Here is a 23,331-nt window from a genome sequence, read left to right as displayed (position 1 = left end):
CAGGACAAGCAGTGGATAAGTACTGCCCAGGACAAGAGTTTTTACCCAGCATTAACTCAACTTATTAATTCACTGGATCTTGGCTGGATGACCACTGTCGGGGTTGAGAGCCATTTCTTAAGGATAAAGGTGAGCTATGTCTTTGTTCCCTGGACTTTTTGTTCTAATCTTTCTAGAATCGTTTCAAGATTAGATAAAAAGGATTTGAATTCTTAGCTGACCTTTTGCAAATAAGCCTTTGAAATAATCCAGAAATCAGGGGGAAAATAGACACAAATCAAAAGCCAGTTGATCCTGCAGAAGTATGTCTTTATTCTATGATCCAATCTAGAAATATTTCAAGAGTGAAAAAAAAAAAAACATCCCAAAAAACACTGACCTTTTGCGAATGATCCTTTGTAGTCCATCTCCTGGAGGCTCATGGCAGCGTCGTTGGGATTCATCAGGAATACCTTCTCATTATTCATGAGATGGAACTCTGTACTGAGGGAGTAGACTACAGGGACTGGACGGTTGGTCTGCTGGAACGCTATCGGGACAACAAACCTTAAGGAGGAGATGATCACAAGTAGCAGTTATTAAAGGCAGTGGACACTATTGCCAATTACTCAAAATAATTGTTAGCATAAAACCTTACTTAGTAATGAGCAAAGGAGAGCTGTTGTTAGTATAAATCACTGTGAGAAACATCCCCCAAAGGTAACGTAGCTTTTGAGAAAGAGGTAATTTCTCACTCAAATATTTGAATCGTATAAAAGACTTCAGGCCTGAAGCCCTTTTTTGGCATCTGACCAATTGAGTCAAATTTTCACAGGTTCCTTAATTGATGCATATGTTGAGATACACCATGTAAGCATACTGGTCTTTGACATGTACCAAAGGTTCATTTCATTTCATTTATTCTGGTTGTGAAGCCAAGGACTCTCAGTAAAGCGAAGTTAATCACTGTCCTAGCCAAGAACCCAAATGTAAAGAAGACAAGGAAGGAAGTTTCCGTTTTAGATGTGGGAGGAATACCCCAGAAAATTATTCAAGGAAAAAAAAACCATGCAGTCAGTACATTGCATTACAGACATTGGTGTATGGGTAAAACTCAATTTATATTGACCAATTTCACCTGACGCCATCAGCAGAAAAATCTTGAATGCGCCATACTGGTGGGCAATTTCACTGTGCGTTTTCATGTATAACTCTATGCTGCGCGCTATGCAGTAGAGTGTGCACTTTAGGCGACGCGGCGTTAATACACGTAAACCTGACTGCCCACCAACATGGTGAGCGTGGCATTGGTTGCCGCGTGTGATGCGCGTGCAAGGGGTCAATAGAAGAAGTTGTTACAATAAAAGTATGAATAATTTAGGTCGTAGGGATTTACTTCTCTGGTGGATGAGCAGTGCAGACTACCGGCATGCCAGGCATGATGTTATAAGACTGGGTCGGAGTGACTGTACACGGTAGAAGCTCAATCACATAATCACCAGAATAATCCTAATGGGATTAAAAGACAATGTCAAAGGTCAAAACGTGGATAATCAAAGATTTCAATGCATTGGTCAAAGATTTCAAAGGTTTAATTACTTTTATCCACATAACAGGTAGGGTACTCCTACAGATCCAGAAAAATGTACAAAACACAAATTTTGAATTTTCCATAATGTTCCTTTTCTTTGACTGTATAAACCTTAAACTACTCTGTTCGCTATTATATACATTCTGTCATGCTGTGTTTTTGACTGTGTGGTAATAAAGTGTGAATTTAATTATTATTATTTTTTGGGGTCTGACCTTTAGATTGTATGTACTGGTCGCTCTCCACAACTGCTGAGGACTATCAAATGTCCCCTCACTCCAAAGCTGCTCCAGTGTGAAGTCCACCCCTAATACAGACGGTGGTACAATCCTGGACTTGTATTCCGGAAGTGTGTGGTGGTCCATTACAAAAAGTCCTGTGGGTGAGAAATTAAACAAGAAAAACATGATTGTATTTATTGACTAATTTTGGTTGTAAGAGATGATAATTTGCATCAGGGATAAAGAATATTAATTTTGGTTTTTTACCCATATACCAATGTGTTTTAGCACTGCATACTCAGTACTTTCCCGAGTCCTGTGAAAAAATATCACAGACATGTTACTCGGCTGGGATTCGAACCCACGACCCTTGCAATTCTAGAGCAGTGTCTTACCAACTAGACTACCGAAGTTGCCCAGCAGCTAGAGGCAGTTCGAATCCTATGTTTTGGCAGCGGGTACCGCAATGATATAAGAGATGATAATTTGCATCGGGGATAAAGAATATTTTTGGTTGTGAATCCAAGGCTACTCAGAAAAGGGAACTTTAAAATCACTGTACTAGCCAAGAACCCAATGGAGAGAAGACAAGCCAGGAAGTTTCATTTTAGGATGTGGGAGAAAAAACCCAAGATACTTATTCCATGGAAACCTATGCAATCGGCTAGGGACTAAATAACCAATCTACATGTTGCCCCTGGCAGAAATCCAACCTGGGGTTCTAGAAGTTGAAGTTTACCATTCTACTACTAAGAATAACTACATACTCCTGAAGACGATCACAGTCTACTGATATAGAAAGGTTTGCAGTAACACCATGTAATGACTAGCTCTAATGAGTTGGGGTGGTTCTGAAAAGAACCGTTGGTTTCAACTCGACGTTTCGATCAGTATGCTCTGATCGTCTTCTGGAGAGGGCATACTGATCGAAACGTCGAGTTGAAACCAACGGTTCTTTTCAGAACCACCCCAACTCATTAGAGATAGTCATTACATGGTGTTACCGCAAACCTTTCTATATCGTATTTCCACCAAGCAAAGTTTCAAATCCTACTTCACAGTATTACTTATCAAAATGTTGAGTCGTTAACCACCGGTTCTTTTCAGAACCAACACTACTCAAAAAGAGAGAGATTTCCACATGGTGTTACTGCAAGCCTCTCTCAGTAATAATCTCTTACCTCTATACTTAGTGGTAGTCTTGAAGTCAATGATGAGGTTACCCTGATCTCCGATACGGATTCTAAGAACCTCTAGTCTTCCACTCAAGACGCTGTCAGTCTCAAGACCCGTCCTCCACAGTATGGTTCTAATCAAGACAAGAAAGGAGATTTTAAGGTATAATACAAATGACTAATGATATTGACTCATAGGGAGACCACCAATACTGTATATTTCCTTCATACATTTGTGTAAATGAAGTCATATTCCAGAAAAACCATACCTGAAAACCGTAACTGCTGGTTTTGGTTTGTGAAAGTGATCGCAAGACTTCTGTTTCGTGGTGGGTTTTGTGCACATTAATTTGGGGCAGTTGTTGCCATTTTAAAAAAACAGTATGGCTTCATTTCAGAGAGCAATATTTCACAATTTTTTTTTTAAAGTATGAGCTTAACAATAGACCGATCCAGTAGGCTCGGCCCACGACGCACGTGTGAGCAAGAACACGAGGGGCTCTCCAATGCCTTTCTGCACAACTCTGCCGCGCGCGCCAAGCATACGGGCACGCATGTCGGACCTTTATTGCATTGTGACAATATTGGTCAATACGCAATGGGGCGGAGCTTAATGGATCGGTCTATTAGTAAGCTTTCAGACTAAAATTTAACAATGACGCAACACAAGTAAATTGTAACTTACTTGTAGAAGAATGAGAATTCCATTTCCGTCCTGTGATCCAAAGCGCCCCATCCAGTTGGAGCGGTAACATAGAGGTATGACACATACAAGGGTACCGTCACGGTAAGGTAACTCTCATCCGTATCTCGCACCTGGAAGTCCGTGGTAACAGCGCCCCCGCACAGGTCAATCAGCTCAGTCATGTGGTAATAAGCGTCAAAGGTCCAGGTACAACTCTTGAGGTTCAGATGTTGGTAAAGATTGAGAGCCTTCGTGCTGCGGAGTTCCGGATCGAACTGGTACGGGTAGTTGTTACCGGGACTGATGACGAAGCTGTCTAGATCGGCGGGTTGCAGGAAGCTGTAGTCGGTCAGGCCGCCCCAGCTTGGGTTGTTGATCAGATTGGAGCAGATGTGTTGTTGACGGTACACTGGTTCCGTTAGCAGGAGGCGGATGTTATGTAAGGGGACCGTCGAGATAGCTGGTAACATACCGTCTTGGTGTGGGATCTCCACAGACACGTGGAGGGTATTCGGGTGAGCGTCGTCCGTCTCGTCGATGTAACGTAGGTTTGCGATGAAGGACTGCGCCTGGAATCCGCGCGACACGCCTGCCGTGACCGGGGTGTGGCAGATGCCGTTATCCGTTCCGATGACGACGATGTTACTTCGAAGTGGCACCCCCGGTCGTCCGCTCTTGTCGTACGGTTGAGCGATGCACCTGATGTGGAAGCGTCGACTGAAGTAGAGGCTGTCTAGGACCTTCTCGTTGGGGTTGGTGAAAGGCGTGAAGTCGACGATTCGTTCAAAGGGAGCTCTGGAGCCTTCTGCGTCGGTCGGCATGGCAACTTCCCAGTTGTAGTGGATATTTGAATTGTTGATACCGGACTCTGCGCAGAATTCACGTGTCATTGAATAATCCGGATAGTGAGGATCACAAGGCTGTAATAAATATATAAATCCAATCAAACAAAATTAAAAGATGGTTTGAAAGAATATTAATTGTGGCTATATGCAATTTGGTGACTACAGCTACAGGTATGACTGTTGATAAGGTTGTTGCTAAGGATGTACTATACTATGACGCGGAAACCTAGCCGTAGTTGTAGCTACCAATTTGGACACGCCTAAGCTTTAGCTCTGGTAAACACTGACAAATTTACAAGTTACAACCACTAAGATGACAATTATAACAAAAAACATTTTAGGCAAAATAATCTTCATGCTTTGTGGATTGGGCCGAGTTGTCCTAAATTCCGGAAAAAAATCTTGAGAAATCACAAACCAACTCATGATTCCAAACATGCAACAATAAAATAAGAACAGACTTACACCAAAATGACACAAAGACAATGGGAGACATTTGAACTCTAGGTGGCAGCAGACTTACCAGGTACACTTGCATTGTTTCGTAGTTCTGAACATGCCATAGAGTTATATATAAGAACTAGAGGGCGCACTGGCCGATATACGCGCCCCGGCATGTGCAAAGGCGGCCATTTTCTAAGTTGACAAAACAGCTATCTCACAGCGTGTGTTTGTGCGGCCATTTTGTAAGTTGAACAAACAGCATCGCGTGAGCGTTCAATAAACAATAATCTCAAACGTGTATTTCATATTCAACGCGCGTACAGAATGACGCGCTTGTCATCTTGCGGTCCTGTGGCGTTTGTGCACGAAGCATCACTCGTGCGCCCTCTAGTTCTTATATATAACTCTATGGAACATGCACACATTACCAAAAACAATGGATTTACCTTAGTAAGTCTGCTGCCACCTAGCACCCCACCAAAGTCCCCAATTCTACTCATTAAAATCTTATGACCTGAACAAATGTTGCCTCCACCATCAATCTTACCTTGTCATGAACATCTGTTTCCAAGGATAATCGTTTGCAAACAAAGTTGGCATTACATATTGTTAGTAAGCAATTTGAAAAATGGTAAAAACCTAGAGAATAAACATTCTGATCTTCAAAAATAAATTTATGCGTCATCTTATTGTTGTATCTAGACGCATACTTATTTCAAACGAGATACAACAGTTTCAAACTCATGCATAAAGCCCGGGTCTTACTTCCTGTGAATGCGAATGCGATACAAATTTTGATGTCACAAATTCGCAATGAATAATTCGCATCAGTTGACTTGTCCTAAACTCCTGCGAAACATTCGCTGTGAAAACAGACATGTGACATCAAAATTCGCATTGCATTCGCAGAAAGTATGAACCGGCTTTAACTTAAGTGCTATATTAGGAGATACAACACTTTTGCACTGACATAACAATTAAATCCATATTAAATGAACAAATTAATATTTAAATTAAACAAATTTAGAAGAAATTTAGAAGAAATTGACGTTTTGTTTATATCTAGGATCTATAAAGCTGATGACGTGGAACAGAACTACTTACTGTAACACAGATGAGTGGATAACCCGGTGATGGATCTCTGTCTAGTCTATCTGCTATATCATCATAATCCATCAACGATACCACCTGAAAATAGAAAAGATTAATAGCATTACTGTAAGAGTTCACCCAAGTACAAGCGCACAAGCTTACCAAGAGATCGTTTTTCTTACACTGTGTAACACAAGTATGTGATTAATGAAAGTAAAGTAATGCTATATATTCCTAGATGATGTTTTGCCCTTGTAACTACGTGTTTATGTTTAAGGATGTAGGAATGGGTATCATCCACTAGGAGCCTAGTTGGTAGAGCAGCGTGCATTACATTTCAAACTTTTTACGAAGCAAAGGGATAAGTGTCATGACCGGATTCAAACCCATACATGTACATGCTGACAACAACAGAACTTGGTCCAGTGCACTAGAATGCTGGGCATAAACAAATGATATAAACATAAGAAAATGAAGGTTTGCTCATTGACGGTATAGACAAAAAACACTCTCAACTCTTCTGTGAGCAAGTTTCAAGAGACCAGCCGTCAATTTCACCAAACTCTTCCTAACTTAAGGTTAATCTTAGGACTTAGGCCACTTAAGTTCCGTATATAGACTTTAGGACGCATTGAACCCATCCTAAGTTAGGACGCATTGAACCCATCCTAAGTTAGGACGAGTTACTCCTCCTAAACTTGAGACAGGATTAATCCTAGTGTTTCGTAAAACCGGCTGCTGAAATTTTGCAAAGATTGAGCACAATCTTGAAACCTTGATTGACTTACTAATGGAATAGATGGGAGGACCACGCTACCGGCCGCCTCCTCATCAATGATGGTTACCGTTGCCGTGGTGATGGATCCAAGGAGGGCGTTGACTGGGTCGTCAGGGCCGAGCACCACGGTGAATGTCTCGTGCCATTCCATGTCTTTATTATACATGATCTGTATCTCTATGTCAACGGATCGAACACCTACACAAACAGGAAGAACATGGAGTCAAAATTAACGAATGGAAATCAAGAGTTAAGGCCGAGTCACACTGCAGCGATAACGAGAACGATAACGATCACGACGCACAGAGGACGATTTGTATTGGTTGAATTGCTCCACGCAAAATACACACATGCTCAGTCAGCCAATGGAACGCGTTCTCTTTGCATCGTTATCGTTCTCGTTATCGCTGCAGTGGGATCGGGCCTTAAGACACAGCTATTGTATTTCAAACAAGAAGCAAACATTTGTTTCACTGGCCTCAAGTTTCGACCCTTAACCCTTTGGTGCACAAGGCGGTCGCTAGCGACCTCCAACAACACATCAAATTGGACTTTTATAAACAGTCATCACTTAAACACTACAACCCCCATATATACCGCCCTCATTTGGTTGTTTAGAGCGATTGTTGAGCTTTCGTTTGGTGTGATGTTCAACAGGGAGTGCTGTTGAACAATTTTGAGAAAAAAATAAGGTTGAACATGTTTTTTTTTTTGCATTTCTAAAAATCTATCTGTTCACCAAAGGGTCAACAGAAATTAGATTTGGCAATTGTGAAAGTTCATGAAAAATCGCCTGGTCGCCTGGGTTCCCCTCTTATTCTAGACACAAAGAAACTTTTAAAAAATACAAACCTACAGGTTTGGACGCAATGTGGACAATCTCTTTCTCGGTAGTCTAGTTGGTAAGACACTGCTCTAGAAATGCAAGGGTCGTGGGTTCGAATCCCAACCGAGTAACATGCCTGTGATATTTTTTCACAGGACTCTGGAAAGTGCTGAGTATACAGTGCTAACACACATCGGTGTATGGGTAAAAAACCAAAATTAATATTCTTTATCCCCGATGCAAATTTAACATCTATTATATCTCTTTCTCCCTTTGGTGACCCATTTACCTCTTTCAAAAAAATTGAATCACTTGCCTGCCTTAAAGAGTCTTTCAAACGAAGCCATTCAAGTAAAATCTACAACCAATTAAAACACTAGTTGCCGAATCACCACAAACATTTCAGCATTAAAATTTCCCGACATACCTGGTTGGAATCGAATGATCTTAAAATACGCCTCGTAGTCAACTCCCGATTTGGCCGAGCCATCCCTGGTACTCGTGCGTACTCTGGTTGTCCTATTCTGGTCACCGGTTCTGATGACGGTTATGGTAACCACGGACATTTCTTCGGGATCGTTGGGTTCACGGATGCTGTACGCTACCTTCTCAAACTGTATGGTTGGAGCTAGGAGGATAAAACAGTCGCGTTAGTTAATAATAATAATAATAATAATAATAATAATAATAATAATAATAATAATAATAATAATAATAATAATAATAATAATAATAATAATAATAATAATAATAATAATAATAATAATAATAATAATTATAATAATAATAATAATTTATTTTTGATGTAGCGTCTTATATAAAAGTCTCAAAAAGCTGTACAGTATTTTTTACATATTACTAACATTAACTTTGAGGTGATCCCCTTGCTGCCACTTCCCAGGTTGTATCGTAATTTAAGTGTGATTCCAGACAGTTGTATGGCTTCTGACTGGCCGTCGTACAAAGATACTAATAATAGACAGACTGCCAACACAGGGCTAGATAGCTCAGTTGGTTGAGCGCCGGAACATTCATTTCGAGGTCGTTGGTTCGAGTCCCACTCTAGCAAATCTTTCATTGTTTGACCCAAAGTCATATATAAAATAGTCTGAAAATAATTAGATATATGCAAGACTTGCACAGTCTATACACGCAGAGTTGAAAAATAACATGTACACTCACCATCTTGAGTGTCTAGGATAGTGATGGTGGTGGAATCATTCTTGCCGACCTGAGCGTGGCAATAATCGCTACCGATCGGATCTCCAAGACGCACAACGAAATGCTCATCTGATTCATACGTCTGGTCATCTACTATACCCACTGTGCAGTTCTTAGCCTACACAGGAAGAAGATTTCATTATTATTAAGGGAAGGTGTCACTTTCAGGCATTAAAGGATAAAGATAAGATTTTTTTTAAAAAGGAGAAGGGTGGATGAAGACAGGATAAGGATGAGATAAAGATAGGGTGAAGATATAATAATAATAATAATATTGAAGTCTTATATAACGCACGTATCTACCAAACAAGGTACTCAAGGCGCTGAGTATATACAAACTTTCAGAAAGATAGGTAATTGCAGTGATGAATTTTGAGACCCAATTATTTAGCACCTTATAAGAGTTTACCGGGTGCTACGGAGCAAACAGCAGCCACAGCCAGGAACACCGGGGCGAACCCCTTCTCTTTTCGATAAGTGCACTAGGTTCTTTTACATGCGTTACACAACACATGGGACCAACGGCTTTACGTCCCATCCGAAGGGCGAAGCAATGGTTAAGTGTCTTGCTTAAGAATACAAGTGTCACTGCTGGGGATTCAAACCCACACTCTGCTGATCAGAAACACCAGAGTTTGAATTCGGTGCTCTTAACCGCTCGGCCACGACACTTCCAAGATAGGGTAAAGGTACATGTAGGGTGAAGATTGGATAAAGGTACGGTGTAGATGGGATAAAGATGGGATAAAGATGGGGTAAAGATGGGGTAAAGATAGGGTAAAGATGGGGTAAAGATGAGATAAAGATAGGGTGCAGATGGGGTCAAGATAGGGTTGAAGATGGAATAAAGATGGGGTGAAGATGGGATAAAGATAGGGTGAAGATGGGGTCAAGATAGGGTTGAAGATGGATAAAGATGGGGTGAAGATGGGATAAAGATAGGGTGAAGATGGGGTCAAGATAGGGTGAAGATGGGGTCAAGATAGGGTTGAAGATGGAATAAAGATGGGGTGAAGATGGGATTAAGAGGGGATGAAACTAGGGTAAAGGTGGGGTAAAGATGGGAGGGTAAAGACGGAATAAAGATAGGTAAAGATGGAATAAAGATAAGGTTAAGACAGGATAAAGGTAGCATAAAAATGGGGATGAAGGTAGGGTAGAGATGGAATAAAGGTGGAGTAAAGATGGGGCAAAGATTGTATGAATTCGGTTAAAGATAGGGTAAAGATGGGGAAAAAAAAGGATAAAGTGGGTTAACATGGGATAATGACAAGGTACTGATAGGACAAGATAGGGTTAACATGGTAGGAATAATGTGTGATACCAACCTTCTCCCCAGGGGCGAATATAATCCTGAATTCATCGGTATTCCGTCTCTCATCATAGTCCATCATAACGGAGGCGCTCCGTTGCCGTGTGAAGCAACGTACCGATGACTCAAAAGACAGATCACCGCTACGCACGATGGGGATGTGAACCAACCCCTGGTGCTCTTCAACCTTCACGTCACGGAACGAGAACTGCATTGTGGGTACTGGGTTAAAGAGAAGGAAAGTACAGAGATAGGTCAAAATTTGGACTAGAAATAAAGGATCATGAAGTGAGAAATAGTTAAAAATAAAGAGTAAACTTGCGGGTAAAACCATGTATTAAATCTCTTTTGAGGGAGTGTTGGATCTGAAAGCTGGTTTCTACGTTTCGAACAGTAGCGATGCTTGTCTTCAGGATTGTTAAGTTGTGATTCATATAAATAGAAAAAAAAAACTCTACCTGGCCAGTAGATACACACATGGTGTTACCGCAAACCAAATATATATTAAAACTGTACCTCACCATGCGATGCCTCAAATCCTATATACTTGACTGTTTAAAAAAAAAAAATCTTATTTTTTTTTTTTTTAACTGTTCATTGAAGCATAGGGGCAATTTATAAAACTGAAACCATACTGCATTTTACATTAATCTTGTTATTGAATAACTTTATACAGTTAAATAAGCTGAAATTAGCTGATGAAAAGTGAAGACAACAAAACTAAAACAAGGCAATTGTATATTGAATGTGTGTGACTTACTATCATCTACTGTGTCATTGATGACAACAAGAGCTTCTGATGGTGTGGATAGTCCAGACCCCATGGCTGAGCTGAGGTACACAATAAATGTCTCATTCCCTTCCATCTGTGGACTCGCTGTGTCGTCAACGATCGTCACACGACATACCTGTAGGAATGAAAGGTTGAGAACAGAGTACAATAAGCATGAAACAAAACCAATTTCTCTAAGGTACACAATAAACGTCTCATTCCCTTCCATCTGTGGACTCGCTGTGTTGTGAACAATCGGCACGCGACACACCTACAAGGAATGAAAGGTTAAGAACAGAGTACAACAAGCATGAAACAAAATCAATTACTCTAAGGTACACAATAAATGTCTCATTCCCTTCCATCTGGGGACTCGCTGTGTCGTCAACGATCGTCACATGACACACCTACAAGGAATCAAAGGTTGAGAACAGAGTACAATAAGCACTTAGAATTATCAACCATGCTGATTACCGGGCTCACAGCAATCCTTTATTTCATAAACACAAAACACTTAAAGTCGATGACAGTTATCTTTTACAGCTTGGGATCTTCATGCATCAGCTTCACAATAAAAAACTGCCTAACACTATATGTGAACAAGAAAGTTTTTTATAATAATAATCAGTTTTTATATAACGCTTTTCACACCCAAATGGCTTCTCAAAGCGCTGCCAACATTATTGCTCCTGGTCACTGGGCCATTTAGTTCATTCCTTAAACCATCTCAGCTCCCTGTGGAGAGTATACAGCCTGTGCAACAAATATGAGAGACACTACTCTACTAACCTCGACAGTTTGCTGTGGTCCGAATGTGAGCTGGCTGGTACTTGGCACAAAGTCTGCCCCCGGTGCCGCAGAGGGTGGGGTGTTGGGCTTAACGGAGCACCATACCATGGAGGTATGAGAGAGATCACTGCCGTGCCTCGTCACCTCAATCTCTACAGTGCCGGCATTCTCGTTGAAGATGTACGTGTTGCGACTCAGAGAGACGACAGACTCTGTGTAAAAAAAGATTTCAAAATTTTGAAGGTTGGAAAGTTGCACTTTTTGTTGATAAAAAACACCATTGTTTAATTTGACAGATTACAAAACTCTTATTGGAACCATTTTTTTCTGTGAAACATTTCACTCGGGAATGAAGTCATGTTCAAGAAAACTGCTGATTTGGGTTGTTAAGATAATTTAAAAAAAGGACAATGTGTTTACATGCCGAAAATTGTGCAAGGTTTTTAATAGTAGAGCCCAGGTTTGTATTTGATACAATAAGATTGCCCGGCCCGTCTTAGGTGAAGGCTAAAGATAATGAAGAAAATTTGAAGGGAAAGAAGGTACTTGTTCACATTCCTCAATGGGAAAAATTGTATGAAGCCGGAAAACAAAATACTGGTAGGAGCTCCAAAGTGCAGCAGTAGGAGGGAAAAAGCTGTTCCAATATCTCACAGAATTTTCCTGCCGAACAGATAAGTTAGTTAATAAATAATTTTTTTTAGTTTGAACGCTTGTAAGACATACCATCATTTGGTCCATCAATGATAACAGTAGCTCGAGATTTCTTGCCCAGTTTACTCCATAGTGACGGCATCGCCAAGGCAACCTCAAACTCCTCCTCCGCCTCAAACATAGCATCATCAATAATCTGAAATAAAGCCAGGCGTTTCAACAAAAAGTGAGAAAATCTAAAGGGATGGAAGAACAGGAGTTTAGACCAGGAGTTTAAGAAACAGAAGCTGAACCACCGAGAAACTGTTGGCTATATACAGGCTCAGGCCATTTTTGAAACCACGGAATGTGAAAACGGGATGTATTTATTTATTTGTCTATTTAGTGCTGTATTCCTGTTTTGTTCTGTAATCTTGTAACGGGCACATCCGCCACAAGCCTCGGCTTTTAGGATGATGCCTCCATGTGATGTGAATGTGGAAATAAATGTTTTATTGATTGGAACACTCATATTCGAGACAAGTGAGAAAACAATGTTATATATTACCCTACACTTTGAAAAGATTTTTGAGAGAATTTTTTTTTTGACAAACTGTTGCTTCTTCCCTGATCTTGACGATCTTGGTTTCATGTTTTTTATATGCAAAAGTAATACCTATTAAAGGAGAGACGCTGTTGTGTGATAAGGGAAAGGACAAAACAAAACTGTGACCGGGCATACATAGGTCATAAGTGGTTACTGCATCAGACAAGAACATACAAAACTGCATTACGGTTTCCATGGCTACCAGAAAGTGAGGACAAATTCTAGACCGACATAACAGGCAGTTCATGAGCTGAAGATCTTTATCTGGCCAGAAACGCTTCAAGAAATCATATTTTTGAATGTTGCTAACAAACCTTGACATCACATGAGGCCTTGTTGACTCCAGCAGGGAAGACCACTCTGAACTCGCTAGCCATTCCTCTGGTCTTATAGTCTGACCCTGACTCCAGACCGGTCAAGCTGCTACCGGTAGCAGTTCCAGGTATAGTGAAGCACACTGCGGACACACTACGACTGGAGTCGCCTACATGGGGAAAGAGCAGTGCATTTATGTTATACATGTACTCTAATCTTGAAAACATAAAATAAAATTTCTGGGAATACTAGGTGTGTGTGTCTACTTTGATTTTGTTACCAGACATAAAAATTTCTGAAATCAGATAAAAGTCTGATATTTCTCATCAGTGTGATATTTATTCTACAGCTATGGAGTAGATTTGTATGTTTTCCCTAAATGTTACTTTGCTTTTTTGATCTTTTCATATTATGTTTTAGTGTGTGCCCGGTAACGCTCGGCTTGGCCTGCACGTTCTTGTCATAGAGAGACCGGCTTTGGCGGGACTTTCTTTTGGCTCAATGCTGCAGGTCTGGTCGTGGTTTCTCTCCTCTGATTTCTTCCCATTGTTGTTGTTTTTAAATGGTGCTATTATTATTGTTTGTTTAGCATTCACTGGATACATTGTATATACATGTATTGTTGTGTTTACATTGTCTCTGCTTGCGCCTTGAACATCTGTAAAGATTGATTTGGCGCATTACAAATACCTACTATTATTATTATTATTATTTGGGAATTTGAAAGTCTACCTACATTAGTTCTGAAAAGAATTATCTTGCTTAATAACTACTACTTAGGGATAGGTAGGAAATCGGGCAAACTGCTACTTCTGCTTAATGGATTCAGGGGGACTTTTCATGATTCACATTTATATCACAGCCGAGGAGTGAGTTATTTTGTTGATGACAAACTTTTCAGAGAGCAGATAAGAGAGCCGGGTGATTTTGACCTACCTTTCCTCGAGACTGGCGCAAAGATGAATCCTGAGCTTTCATTGACGTGGAAGATCAGCTCATCAAACTCAATGCTCGGTTCTGTGGAAATCAAATAAAGATGTTTAAAAATTACTTATTTCATTTAAAAAACAACAGACATGTGGCCAGTGATCACATCCTGGGAAGTGGCAGCCTTAAAGCGATGGGGTAGATTTCACAGAGTCCTAACTTAGCCCTGGGGATATACAAAACGTGTGGCTAATACTAAGTTAGAACTCGTCCTAATGCGAGATAAGACTAGTCTTAACTCTTTGTGAAATCCACCCCTGGACACCTTTGGTAATTGTCAAAGACCAGTATGTGTATCCCATCATATGCACAAAATAAGAAATCTGTGGAAATTTGAACTCATCTGTGGAAAGTTGAACTTTATTGGTCGTTGAAGTTGCGAGAGAATAAGGAAATAAAAAACGCCCTTGAAGGGGCACCAAGACCAAGACAACGGAGGTCATGACCTCTGTGGCTTCCCTGTAATTACAGGCCTGTTCAATAGACAGAAATAAAACACTCTAGATCTAACATACCATCTTCATCGTCCATGACGGTAACCAAGGCAGCCGACGGGTCGCCTAGCAACGCGTACGCAGGCATACTAAGCTCAACGATGAAGTCCTCTGGTCCTTCGTACAGCGTGTCGTCGTTCAGGAAGATGGTACATATCTTGGTTTCTTCTCTCTCTTCAAACTGGATCTGGACCGATTGTTCTTGGTAGTCATTCTGGCCGGGTTGATTGCCGCTGGAGGTGGCTGAGCCATGCTCAGTGCTGCACAGCACTATGGCATACTGCAAGATGGAGACAAATACAAAGAGTATAGACGATGTGACCTATGTTTACACTCAAACCGCCCTCTGTTGACAAAACACTGTATACGTCATGTTTCGCCAGGCAAAAAGACGCTTAGTCATGGTAAGATTGCATACACTTTCTAGCTGGCTGCCAAAACACAAAGGTTTTGCCCGGCGATATGCGCGCAAATCATGTTATGGTTTTCGAGTGACGTCAGAGGTCACATCGTCTATAATTGGACAAAGTTGACAAAAGAGTTCTTCGAGTGGTCTCATCTCTAGGGATAGGATTTGACAGATGTTAACATTCATGACAAATTCGTGAAACTTTTACAAATACATTTGACTCTCTTTATAACGTGATCATTGGGAGTGGCCAAATTGTCACTTTATAACAGGGACTTTGACAGAGACAAGACACACACAAAGCACAAAAGAGATTCAGCACTTCAGAATGTATTCTTTACAAGCAGAACCTCTTTATGACAGTGCTCTTTGTAATGGGGTGTCACGGCCTAGCAGTCTAGAGCGGTGCACTCACGTTCTATAATGTATTTTGTTTTTATAATATTGTTACCCTCCCCAGGGTTATGGGGTGTGTTCCAGTTTGGAATAAAACATAATACAATACAATACAATATAATTTACAGAATGTGGGTTTAAAACCTGGCCTGGCCAGGAGCGACACTTGTGTCATCAAGCAAGACACTTTATCATAACTGCTACTCTCCACCCAGGAGTACAAATGATATACCGGTGAGAGCTGGGGAGTAACCTGCGATTGACTGGCATCCTGTCCAGGGGAGTAGAAATATTCTCAGTTCAATGCCAAGGAAATCAAATATAAACGCAGACCTGATGAGCCATATTGGCTTGGGCCAAACTTTACTTTATTTTACTTTACAAAGCCACAAAGCCACGTTAAGTCAAGCAATCAGAAATTGAGCCAAACCAATCCAAGGAATTCATACATTTCTTAAACCTTACCTGATTGAGATTTCCACTGCGTGTCACTGGGACACTGATCACCCCAGCTTTCTCGCTGATGTTGTACGACCCCTTTTGAAAGTGAATCAAGGACCAGCGGATACGGAACACCGTGTCTAACACCGTGTTGGGTTTACTGTCGGCTACATCGAAGACAAACCTGTCTCCTAGCTCTGGCTCTGCACCGTAGTTCAGGATGTAACGGATCAGGCCGTTGTTGATGTCCTCTGTAAAGGGAACCAGACAAAATAATTACGCAAAATATCTAGTAGCATAAAAACTTACTTGGTAATGTGCAACGGAGAGCTGTTGATAGTATCAAACATTTTAAGAAACGACTCCCTCTGAAGGAACATAGTTTATGAGAAAGAGGTAACTTCCACTCAAACATTAAAAGATTTCATGCCTGGAGCCTTTTTTAGACATCTAAAAGCACACACATTTGTGCAACAAGGGTGTTTTTCCTTTCATTATTCTCTTGCAATTTCGATGACCAATTAAGTCAAAATTTTCACCCATTTTTTGTCACCAAGTGAGAATACTTGTCTCTGACATATAGGTGTGCAGCCGTCGATTTCACCAAAGTCTTCCTATCTTAGGATTAATCTTAGGACTTAGGTTGAGTTCAGTTACGGTATCCATAGACGTTAGGAAAATTGAACCCAAAGTTAGGACGGGTTACTCGTCCTGACTCGAAACAGGATGAATCCTAGCATTTCGTGAAATCGGCTGCAGTGCCTTTAATATTTCTCATAATCTTGCTGACAATCACTCAAAATGTAAATCGTGCTTACCTTGTGTAAAGACAGTGATTGGTGTTCCTGGTGACAAGGTGGATTCCAGAATGCCGTGCTCAGGCTCTGAGGTGATGGTATAGACTAAGAGATTATCCGTAGTGTCTGCATCCATCGTTACTAGCATCTTACTAGTAATCACTCCCATGGCCTGAACAAGAAATGCAAGAAAAACTATCCTTAATTATGGACACAGAGTTTAAAAACAAACAACAATGAAGTGGGTAAATGATTCGCAGTTGAACCTAGAAAATTTAATATGGTAGGATTTGAACCACCAACCTCCAGATTAACCATGTCGGCGCTCTACCGACTGAGCTATCTAGACCTATGCTGGCGGTCTCCCCATTTTGTCAAGAGAGATCACCAATATAGGGCCATGAAGCTCAGTTAGTAGAGCGCTGGCACAACAATCTGAAAGTAATTGGTGTGAATCCTGCTCTAGTCAATTTTCCTTTGCTCAAACCCAAATTGTTTTCTTACAGGTGTTTAGTCGGTTTTAAAAGCCCTGTTGTACAATCTGGAAGCATTCTAAATGGTTTTAGAATTTGATCTGGAAAAATCAAGTTTGCGTCTCGTCCGGAATTCACGTGTATTGACCCTGTGTACTAGCTTGTGCATGGAGCGAACTCCAGTAATGGCGACTCTTTCACCACGCAACCATACAAAAAGTCTGAATTCAGAAAATTCTCATCTCTTTTCACTGACCGTGTCATCAAGGTACTCCAAGTAGGACAGTCCCAGATTGGTGATGATTCTTGGTGTGCCGTCATCAACGGGAAGAATAGTGATGTCAAATCGCTGTAGAAGATAACATTCAAAACAGAAGAAGATGGTCAAATATGGAATGAACATTTCTAAAATGGTAGTTCAATTCAATTAAAAATTGTTTGATCAACTCAAAGTAACATCAATTTGCTGCACATAAAACAAAGTTCTGGTATCACTGCACCTTGGGAATGGAATTATCTCATTCAAAACTTTGCTTAAAACTACCTTTTTCTGGAGAGCGAACTCTTCTTATACATGATTGGGACCTAATTCCTACCTTGGGTGCTTATGTAGTACCCTTGTTCCTTAATCGACTATATTGGGGTGTCAATATATGTCAATCAATGTTTGGCCCTAATGCTTGGTAGCTACGACTACAGCTACGACTTTTGCTAAGGAGTAGTCATAACTGTAGCCACCAATTCAAACAGCATTTTGTAGGAAAGATCTCTTCCTATCCCTGATTGGGCACTAATTCCTACCTGGGGTGCTGAAGTGGTACTCAGTTCCGTCCCTTGCTCTACCATGAACAGTGCATTGGTGCCGTCCGACACAGTGAACAAGAAGCTATCCTCCAGTGTGTTACTGCCATCATGGTTATAGCTGATGCGGTTCTCATACAGGTCTGTCATAGTGAAGGTTAGGGTTGGCCCTCGTCGTACTTCATCAATGGTGCCGTGGCGAGGCGGTTCGAAGATGGTAAACATGATAGAATCAGCCTGTAGTATAAAGCAATCGATCCCAGTTACGAATTTAGAAGACTGGATTTATGTATAATTCTAACCTTTCCCCCTATAGTCAAGTTGGTGTAGTAGTGTCTTGCCTCGTCTTATACCTCTAGGACCCTGGTTCTGTTAACTTTTTATCTGTTCTGAAAGTGTCCAATGGCTTAAACTGCAAATCAATCAAAGTTGCTAAGCAAAGTTTAATGTCACACTACAAATCACTATGGTAAAGCCCGGCTCATACTTCCAGCGAATGTGAATGCGAAGCGAATTTGACGTGAATTTGACGTCACACCCTCCTTTCGCAGAGTTCAACCGCTGCGAATGTTCGTTGCGAATTTGTGACGTCAAGATTCGCTTCGCATTCGCATTCGCAGGAAGTATGAACCGGGCTTAATACTGACATTTCATTTCATGAAGCTCAAGGCTTTGTTAAATCAAGCCCTGATTCAAATCCCATCACCAGGGCCCAGGTTCATAACGCTGCTCAACAGTAAGCAAATTTGCCTGCTTACTGAAGCAGAAAAATTTGCTTAAGCCTTAACGTATTTCACAGGTTAGCAGATATTGGGCGGCCATGTTGCATGTTTACAGTGGATTTGCATTGTAACGTCATTTATTTTCGTGCGGTAAGCACCGGAAGGTTAGCATGCCTTTTCGTGTGCTTACGGTTAGCAGCGCTATGAAATAGAAATTACACAGTAAGCAAACAATCAGCCGCTTAGCAGCGCTATGAAATTGAGCCCCATTACTAAAGCAGCTATAAATAATGACATAAGTTTGAAGTGGATTTATATCTCACCGGTGTGTCCATGTCCTGGGCCTTGAGCTCAAACTCTGTGATAGCTTTGCGGACGCCTTCCTGGACCCGCATGCCAAAGTTGGTCACTAGAGGGAGTGAGTCATCCACCGGCGTCAGGGTAATGTAGAACGTCTGCGTAATCTGTTGAAGACAATGTCACATTGTTAATACAAATGCACATCTTCTTGTTTACATAACAATGTTTTTTTTTTTTCCTTTTTTTTTTTCACAATGCAATTATGATGCGATTGAGCAATGCTCAAGGGCACAAGTGTCATGACCGAAATAGACTGTGCAAGTCTCGCGAGAAATTGAACTTCCGGGACCATTGTGGTCCCAACCTAATGGAGTTTTACGTTGGGGAGATTTTGTTCTGTCAATAATTTTAGTTTAACATAAGTTATGACTCTAAAAAGTGAATATGTTCTTGGGAATGTAAAAATAAGTGATTAAAAACAGAAAAGTAAAATCAATTCAACAAATTAACGAAGAAAACTAAAGAAAAAAACTTGACCTCCAGTTTCCGGTTTACTCTAAACAATTAAGAGTATTACCCAATTATCGTTCCCATTATCGCTGAACCTATGTGATGATCGCACCAATTGGACGTGATTCACAAACGGGGTTTGTTAGAAAAACCATCCAGGTCGATGTCGAACAGCGATCCTCGTCCCGATAAATGTATAATATTTACGTTAATTTAAACAAAACAATTATTATGTACACGAATTAAAATAATAATTATACAAAAAGTACGTTAAAAATAATAATCTTTAAGAATTTTTTAACAAATAACAATTTCAATACAATTTGGTTTTGTGCAAAAATATACTTCTTATCGAATTAAGTTCTCGTTTTCGCTACGTGCGAGACTTGCACAGTCTATTCAAACCCACACACTGCTGCTGACAACACCAGAGCTTGGGTCCATGGAACCAGACCACTTGGCCACGACACACCATGGTATTTGAACATTTGGGGGGGGGGGGGGGGCTTTTTACCAGTACATATGGTGGAGGTCCTTAATGGGATTTTTGGGGGGTTAATTATTAACTCTCCTAAAGACAAGATGAGTCGAGGGACAGCAACAGCTTTAACCCCCCCCCCCCCCCCAAAAAAAAAAAAAAGAGAATTACACATGGTTGTATCTGCAGTGCTTTACACACATTGGTCTATGGGTAACACCAAATAATACAATGGACTTACTTGGTTGGTTCCATCATCCACAGTGAACGTAAAGCTATCCATAGTGGCCTCTGTGTCACTGGTATGCACGTACTTCACAGTCTTGGCTGCCAGGTCCGACTGAGTGAACTCAGTGATGGGAGCATCAGGGTTATCGGTGAACTCCAGCTGGCCGTAGGTCGGTCCGTTTGAGATTGAGTAGATGAGGTTGCCTGGGATGCTGTCCACGTCGGTGAAGGAGAGGATGTCGGTGGTGATGGACTTGGACGCACCTTCTGCTAGGGTCAGACCATGGTTGGCTAGGACCTGGGGAGGTACTCGGTCCTCTGAAATGATCAAAACAAGATATTTGCAGCTTAATACCCCGTAACACTGAACTCGATCTCACTCACTCTGGAAAAAATGTAGCTACATTTGGTAAATGGGCTTAAACTGTGTGCAAACGGAGTAGACGTTGTAGCAACATTTGACACAGTCTGTTCACAAACTTCATCGAAGGGCTCTGATGGGTCTGATCATGATGGTGCTTCAGAGTCTGCTCAAAAATAATGGCCGACCATCCAGTTCTGCAATAGACCGGGTGGTAACGAAATCAAAAAAGATGTTATACGAATGGAGATGCCAAACTTGGACCGTACTAGGGATTTGCTAGCTGTGGTGCGGTCGGACGTCATTTGGATGTACATGTACGTGTGCACAATAGACCGAGTCTGTAATAGTACTATAATCCCGTTCACAGACAGACCCAACTCATTCTAGCCAGACCAAACTCATTTTACGATTTTTTTTCAGGACGAGTACGAATGTTACTGAGAACTTACTTGGTGTGACCCAGCCTTAACGTCATACTGGGTGCAACACCTTTATGTCGGAACCTTACCGACTCGCAGCGCGGGCATCAAACTTACCAAGCACAGTGATGAGGAAGGACTGATCAATCAGCCCATTTCCCTCAGGGTCTGAGAGTGTGAACTTGAAGACAACGGTACCTGCAGCCTCTCTAGCGTCATGGACATACTGGATGTAACCTGAGATATTAAAAGAACATCAATAGTTAGTACCTTAAAAGACACTGGACACCTTTGATAATTGTCAAAGACCAGTCTTCTCACTTGGTGTATCTCAACATATGCATAAAATAACAAACCTGTGAAAATTTGAACACAATTGGTCGTGCAGTTGCGAGATAAAAAATTAAAGAAAAAAACACCCTTGTAACACAAAGTTGTGAGCTCTCATATGCTTGATTTTGAGACCTCAAATTCTAATTCCGAGGTCTCTAAATCAAATTCTTGGAAAATAACTTCTTAATAAAAAACTACATTACTTCAGAAGGAGCCGTCATCACAATGTTGTATATCCCTGACGGCTCTCCATTGCTCGTTACCAAGTAAGTTTTTATGCTAACAATTATTTTGAGTTATTACTAATAGTGTCCACTGCCTTTAAAGCTATAAACTGTGGGATTTCAAACCGATCAATTTTTCCAATCTGATATTAAAGTAGCGGATACAACAAAACAATGCTTACTGCACTTTACATTCGTGCCCTGTTCATTGGGACAATAACATCCCTTTAATCTTTCTCAGCTCCCTGGGGAGTATACAGCCCTGAGCTACGGTTTGGCGTTAGTGGCTTTTTATACACCATATCAACCTCTATCCCCACAGGTACCCATTTCTACCCCTGGGTGAAGAGAAACAATTATAGTAAAGCAACTTGCTCTAGGACACAAGTGCCATGACAGGGATTCGAACCCACACTTCAAAGACTTAAGCATCAGAACTTGAATTTGATGCTGTTAACCACTCGGCCATGACATCCCCTAAGATCATCTATACAAACAAACAAACAAACAAATAATTGACATACCATTATCGATATCACTCTGCGTGAAGCTAGACATCTCTCCGTTGACCCGGAGCCAGACTACACTCTGACCATTCCTTAGAAACTGGAGTTGACCCACGGTGGGGTCAGAGGTCACCGAATAAATCAACTCCATGTTCTGGGAGTCGACATCCTCTGCTCGCAGTTCAATATTGGTGATTGGCGTCGTGGAACCTGTAGTGAGAACGCAAACAAAAAGAGAAACATTAAAACAAACTTGCTTTTATAAAAACTTGATATGGTATGCAAGGTTTACTTTTCGTTACTGTCTACTGTTTTGTCTTACTGATTGAAGGGTTTGGGTACCTTTTTTTTAACGGCACAAAACACAAACGTCCACAGATTTACATCAAACTTACTGTACATAGTTTAAAAATAATGGTGGAAGAAAGATTAACTTACTGAGGTGCTGTAGTTTTTGATAAATGAGTAAAACAATGTCAGGGAAACGGCTCTCCAAAAAACGTTGCTCTGTGGTTTTCACCTTTTTCTTAAAAACTTGAAAACTGATATAACATTCATCTTCATTCACAGTTAGCAAAAATAAAAAAATTCAGGTTCAAAATAAAGGTGTTATTTTCAGATCCCTTCCAAATACATCAAAGAAGTATTTTATTCCGCACGGAAACAACAGAAGTACAATAATATGTTGAACTCTTGCTTACCGATCTGAACCTGAAGCCCTCTATTGGCAGCAACCCTAGGCGTCTCGTCGTTAATCAATCCAATATGGACAGGCACCGAACCCAAGACCGTGTACAGTCCATCCGTAAGCGACACGCTAAACGTGTCCGTCTTCACCTCCGATCCATCGTGAATGTAAACGACCAACTCCTCCAGGACGTCACGCCACGAGAACGTGTCCCCGACGGTCAAGATGCGACCAAAGTGGAGCGGGTCTTCGACAAACTCACGCCGGCGCAGCGTGCCGCAGTTTGGGTACTCGGTGATGGTGAAGAGAAGGTCGTCGGCTGAGCTGTCGAGGTCACTGGCGTAGAGGGAGACATTGCTGATTACGATGCCATCATTCTCGGGTAGATAGAGGGTGTCCGTTATCAGCATTGGCTCTTCATCATTAACAAGCTGAGAAGTTTAAGAAACTGAAGAGTTAAACATCTTAACTTAATT

General features: G+C 41.1%; 1 protein-coding gene across 2 annotated transcripts in view; it reads right to left on the bottom strand.

Moving 5' to 3' along the window:
* Window positions 1-23,331, bottom strand: part of LOC139952788 (extracellular matrix organizing protein FRAS1-like) — a 167,253-nt gene that overhangs the window by 6,809 nt on the left and 137,113 nt on the right. For both annotated transcript variants that reach the window (XR_011787911.1, XM_071952003.1), the window contains exons 38-62: window positions 22,869-23,286; window positions 22,186-22,377; window positions 21,222-21,341; window positions 20,335-20,639; window positions 19,129-19,269; window positions 18,084-18,320; window positions 17,539-17,631; window positions 16,831-16,981; window positions 16,037-16,263; window positions 14,788-15,046; window positions 14,222-14,302; window positions 13,285-13,454; window positions 12,457-12,580; window positions 11,731-11,942; window positions 10,930-11,077; window positions 10,186-10,391; window positions 8,819-8,975; window positions 8,064-8,264; window positions 6,821-7,008; window positions 6,045-6,128; window positions 3,652-4,571; window positions 2,973-3,100; window positions 1,786-1,946; window positions 1,376-1,488; window positions 380-546 (exon numbers count right to left, since the gene is read on the bottom strand). Coding sequence is in view for 1 of the 2 variants with exons in the window: in XM_071952003.1 (XP_071808104.1) it covers window positions 380-546; window positions 1,376-1,488; window positions 1,786-1,946; window positions 2,973-3,100; window positions 3,652-4,571; window positions 6,045-6,128; window positions 6,821-7,008; window positions 8,064-8,264; window positions 8,819-8,975; window positions 10,186-10,391; window positions 10,930-11,077; window positions 11,731-11,942; window positions 12,457-12,580; window positions 13,285-13,454; window positions 14,222-14,302; window positions 14,788-15,046; window positions 16,037-16,263; window positions 16,831-16,981; window positions 17,539-17,631; window positions 18,084-18,320; window positions 19,129-19,269; window positions 20,335-20,639; window positions 21,222-21,341; window positions 22,186-22,377; window positions 22,869-23,286 (5,203 nt within the window). In the remaining variant the exon portion in view is untranslated. The remainder of the gene's footprint in view (window positions 1-379; window positions 547-1,375; window positions 1,489-1,785; window positions 1,947-2,972; window positions 3,101-3,651; window positions 4,572-6,044; window positions 6,129-6,820; window positions 7,009-8,063; window positions 8,265-8,818; window positions 8,976-10,185; window positions 10,392-10,929; window positions 11,078-11,730; window positions 11,943-12,456; window positions 12,581-13,284; window positions 13,455-14,221; window positions 14,303-14,787; window positions 15,047-16,036; window positions 16,264-16,830; window positions 16,982-17,538; window positions 17,632-18,083; window positions 18,321-19,128; window positions 19,270-20,334; window positions 20,640-21,221; window positions 21,342-22,185; window positions 22,378-22,868; window positions 23,287-23,331) is intronic.

Source organism: Asterias amurensis, chromosome 21, assembly GCF_032118995.1.
Source record: "Asterias amurensis chromosome 21, ASM3211899v1".
NCBI classification, from domain to species: Eukaryota; Metazoa; Echinodermata; class Asteroidea; order Forcipulatida; family Asteriidae; genus Asterias; species Asterias amurensis.
Note: the sequence above shows the minus strand (reverse complement) of the source record. Positions and strands in the feature narration are given on the sequence as shown.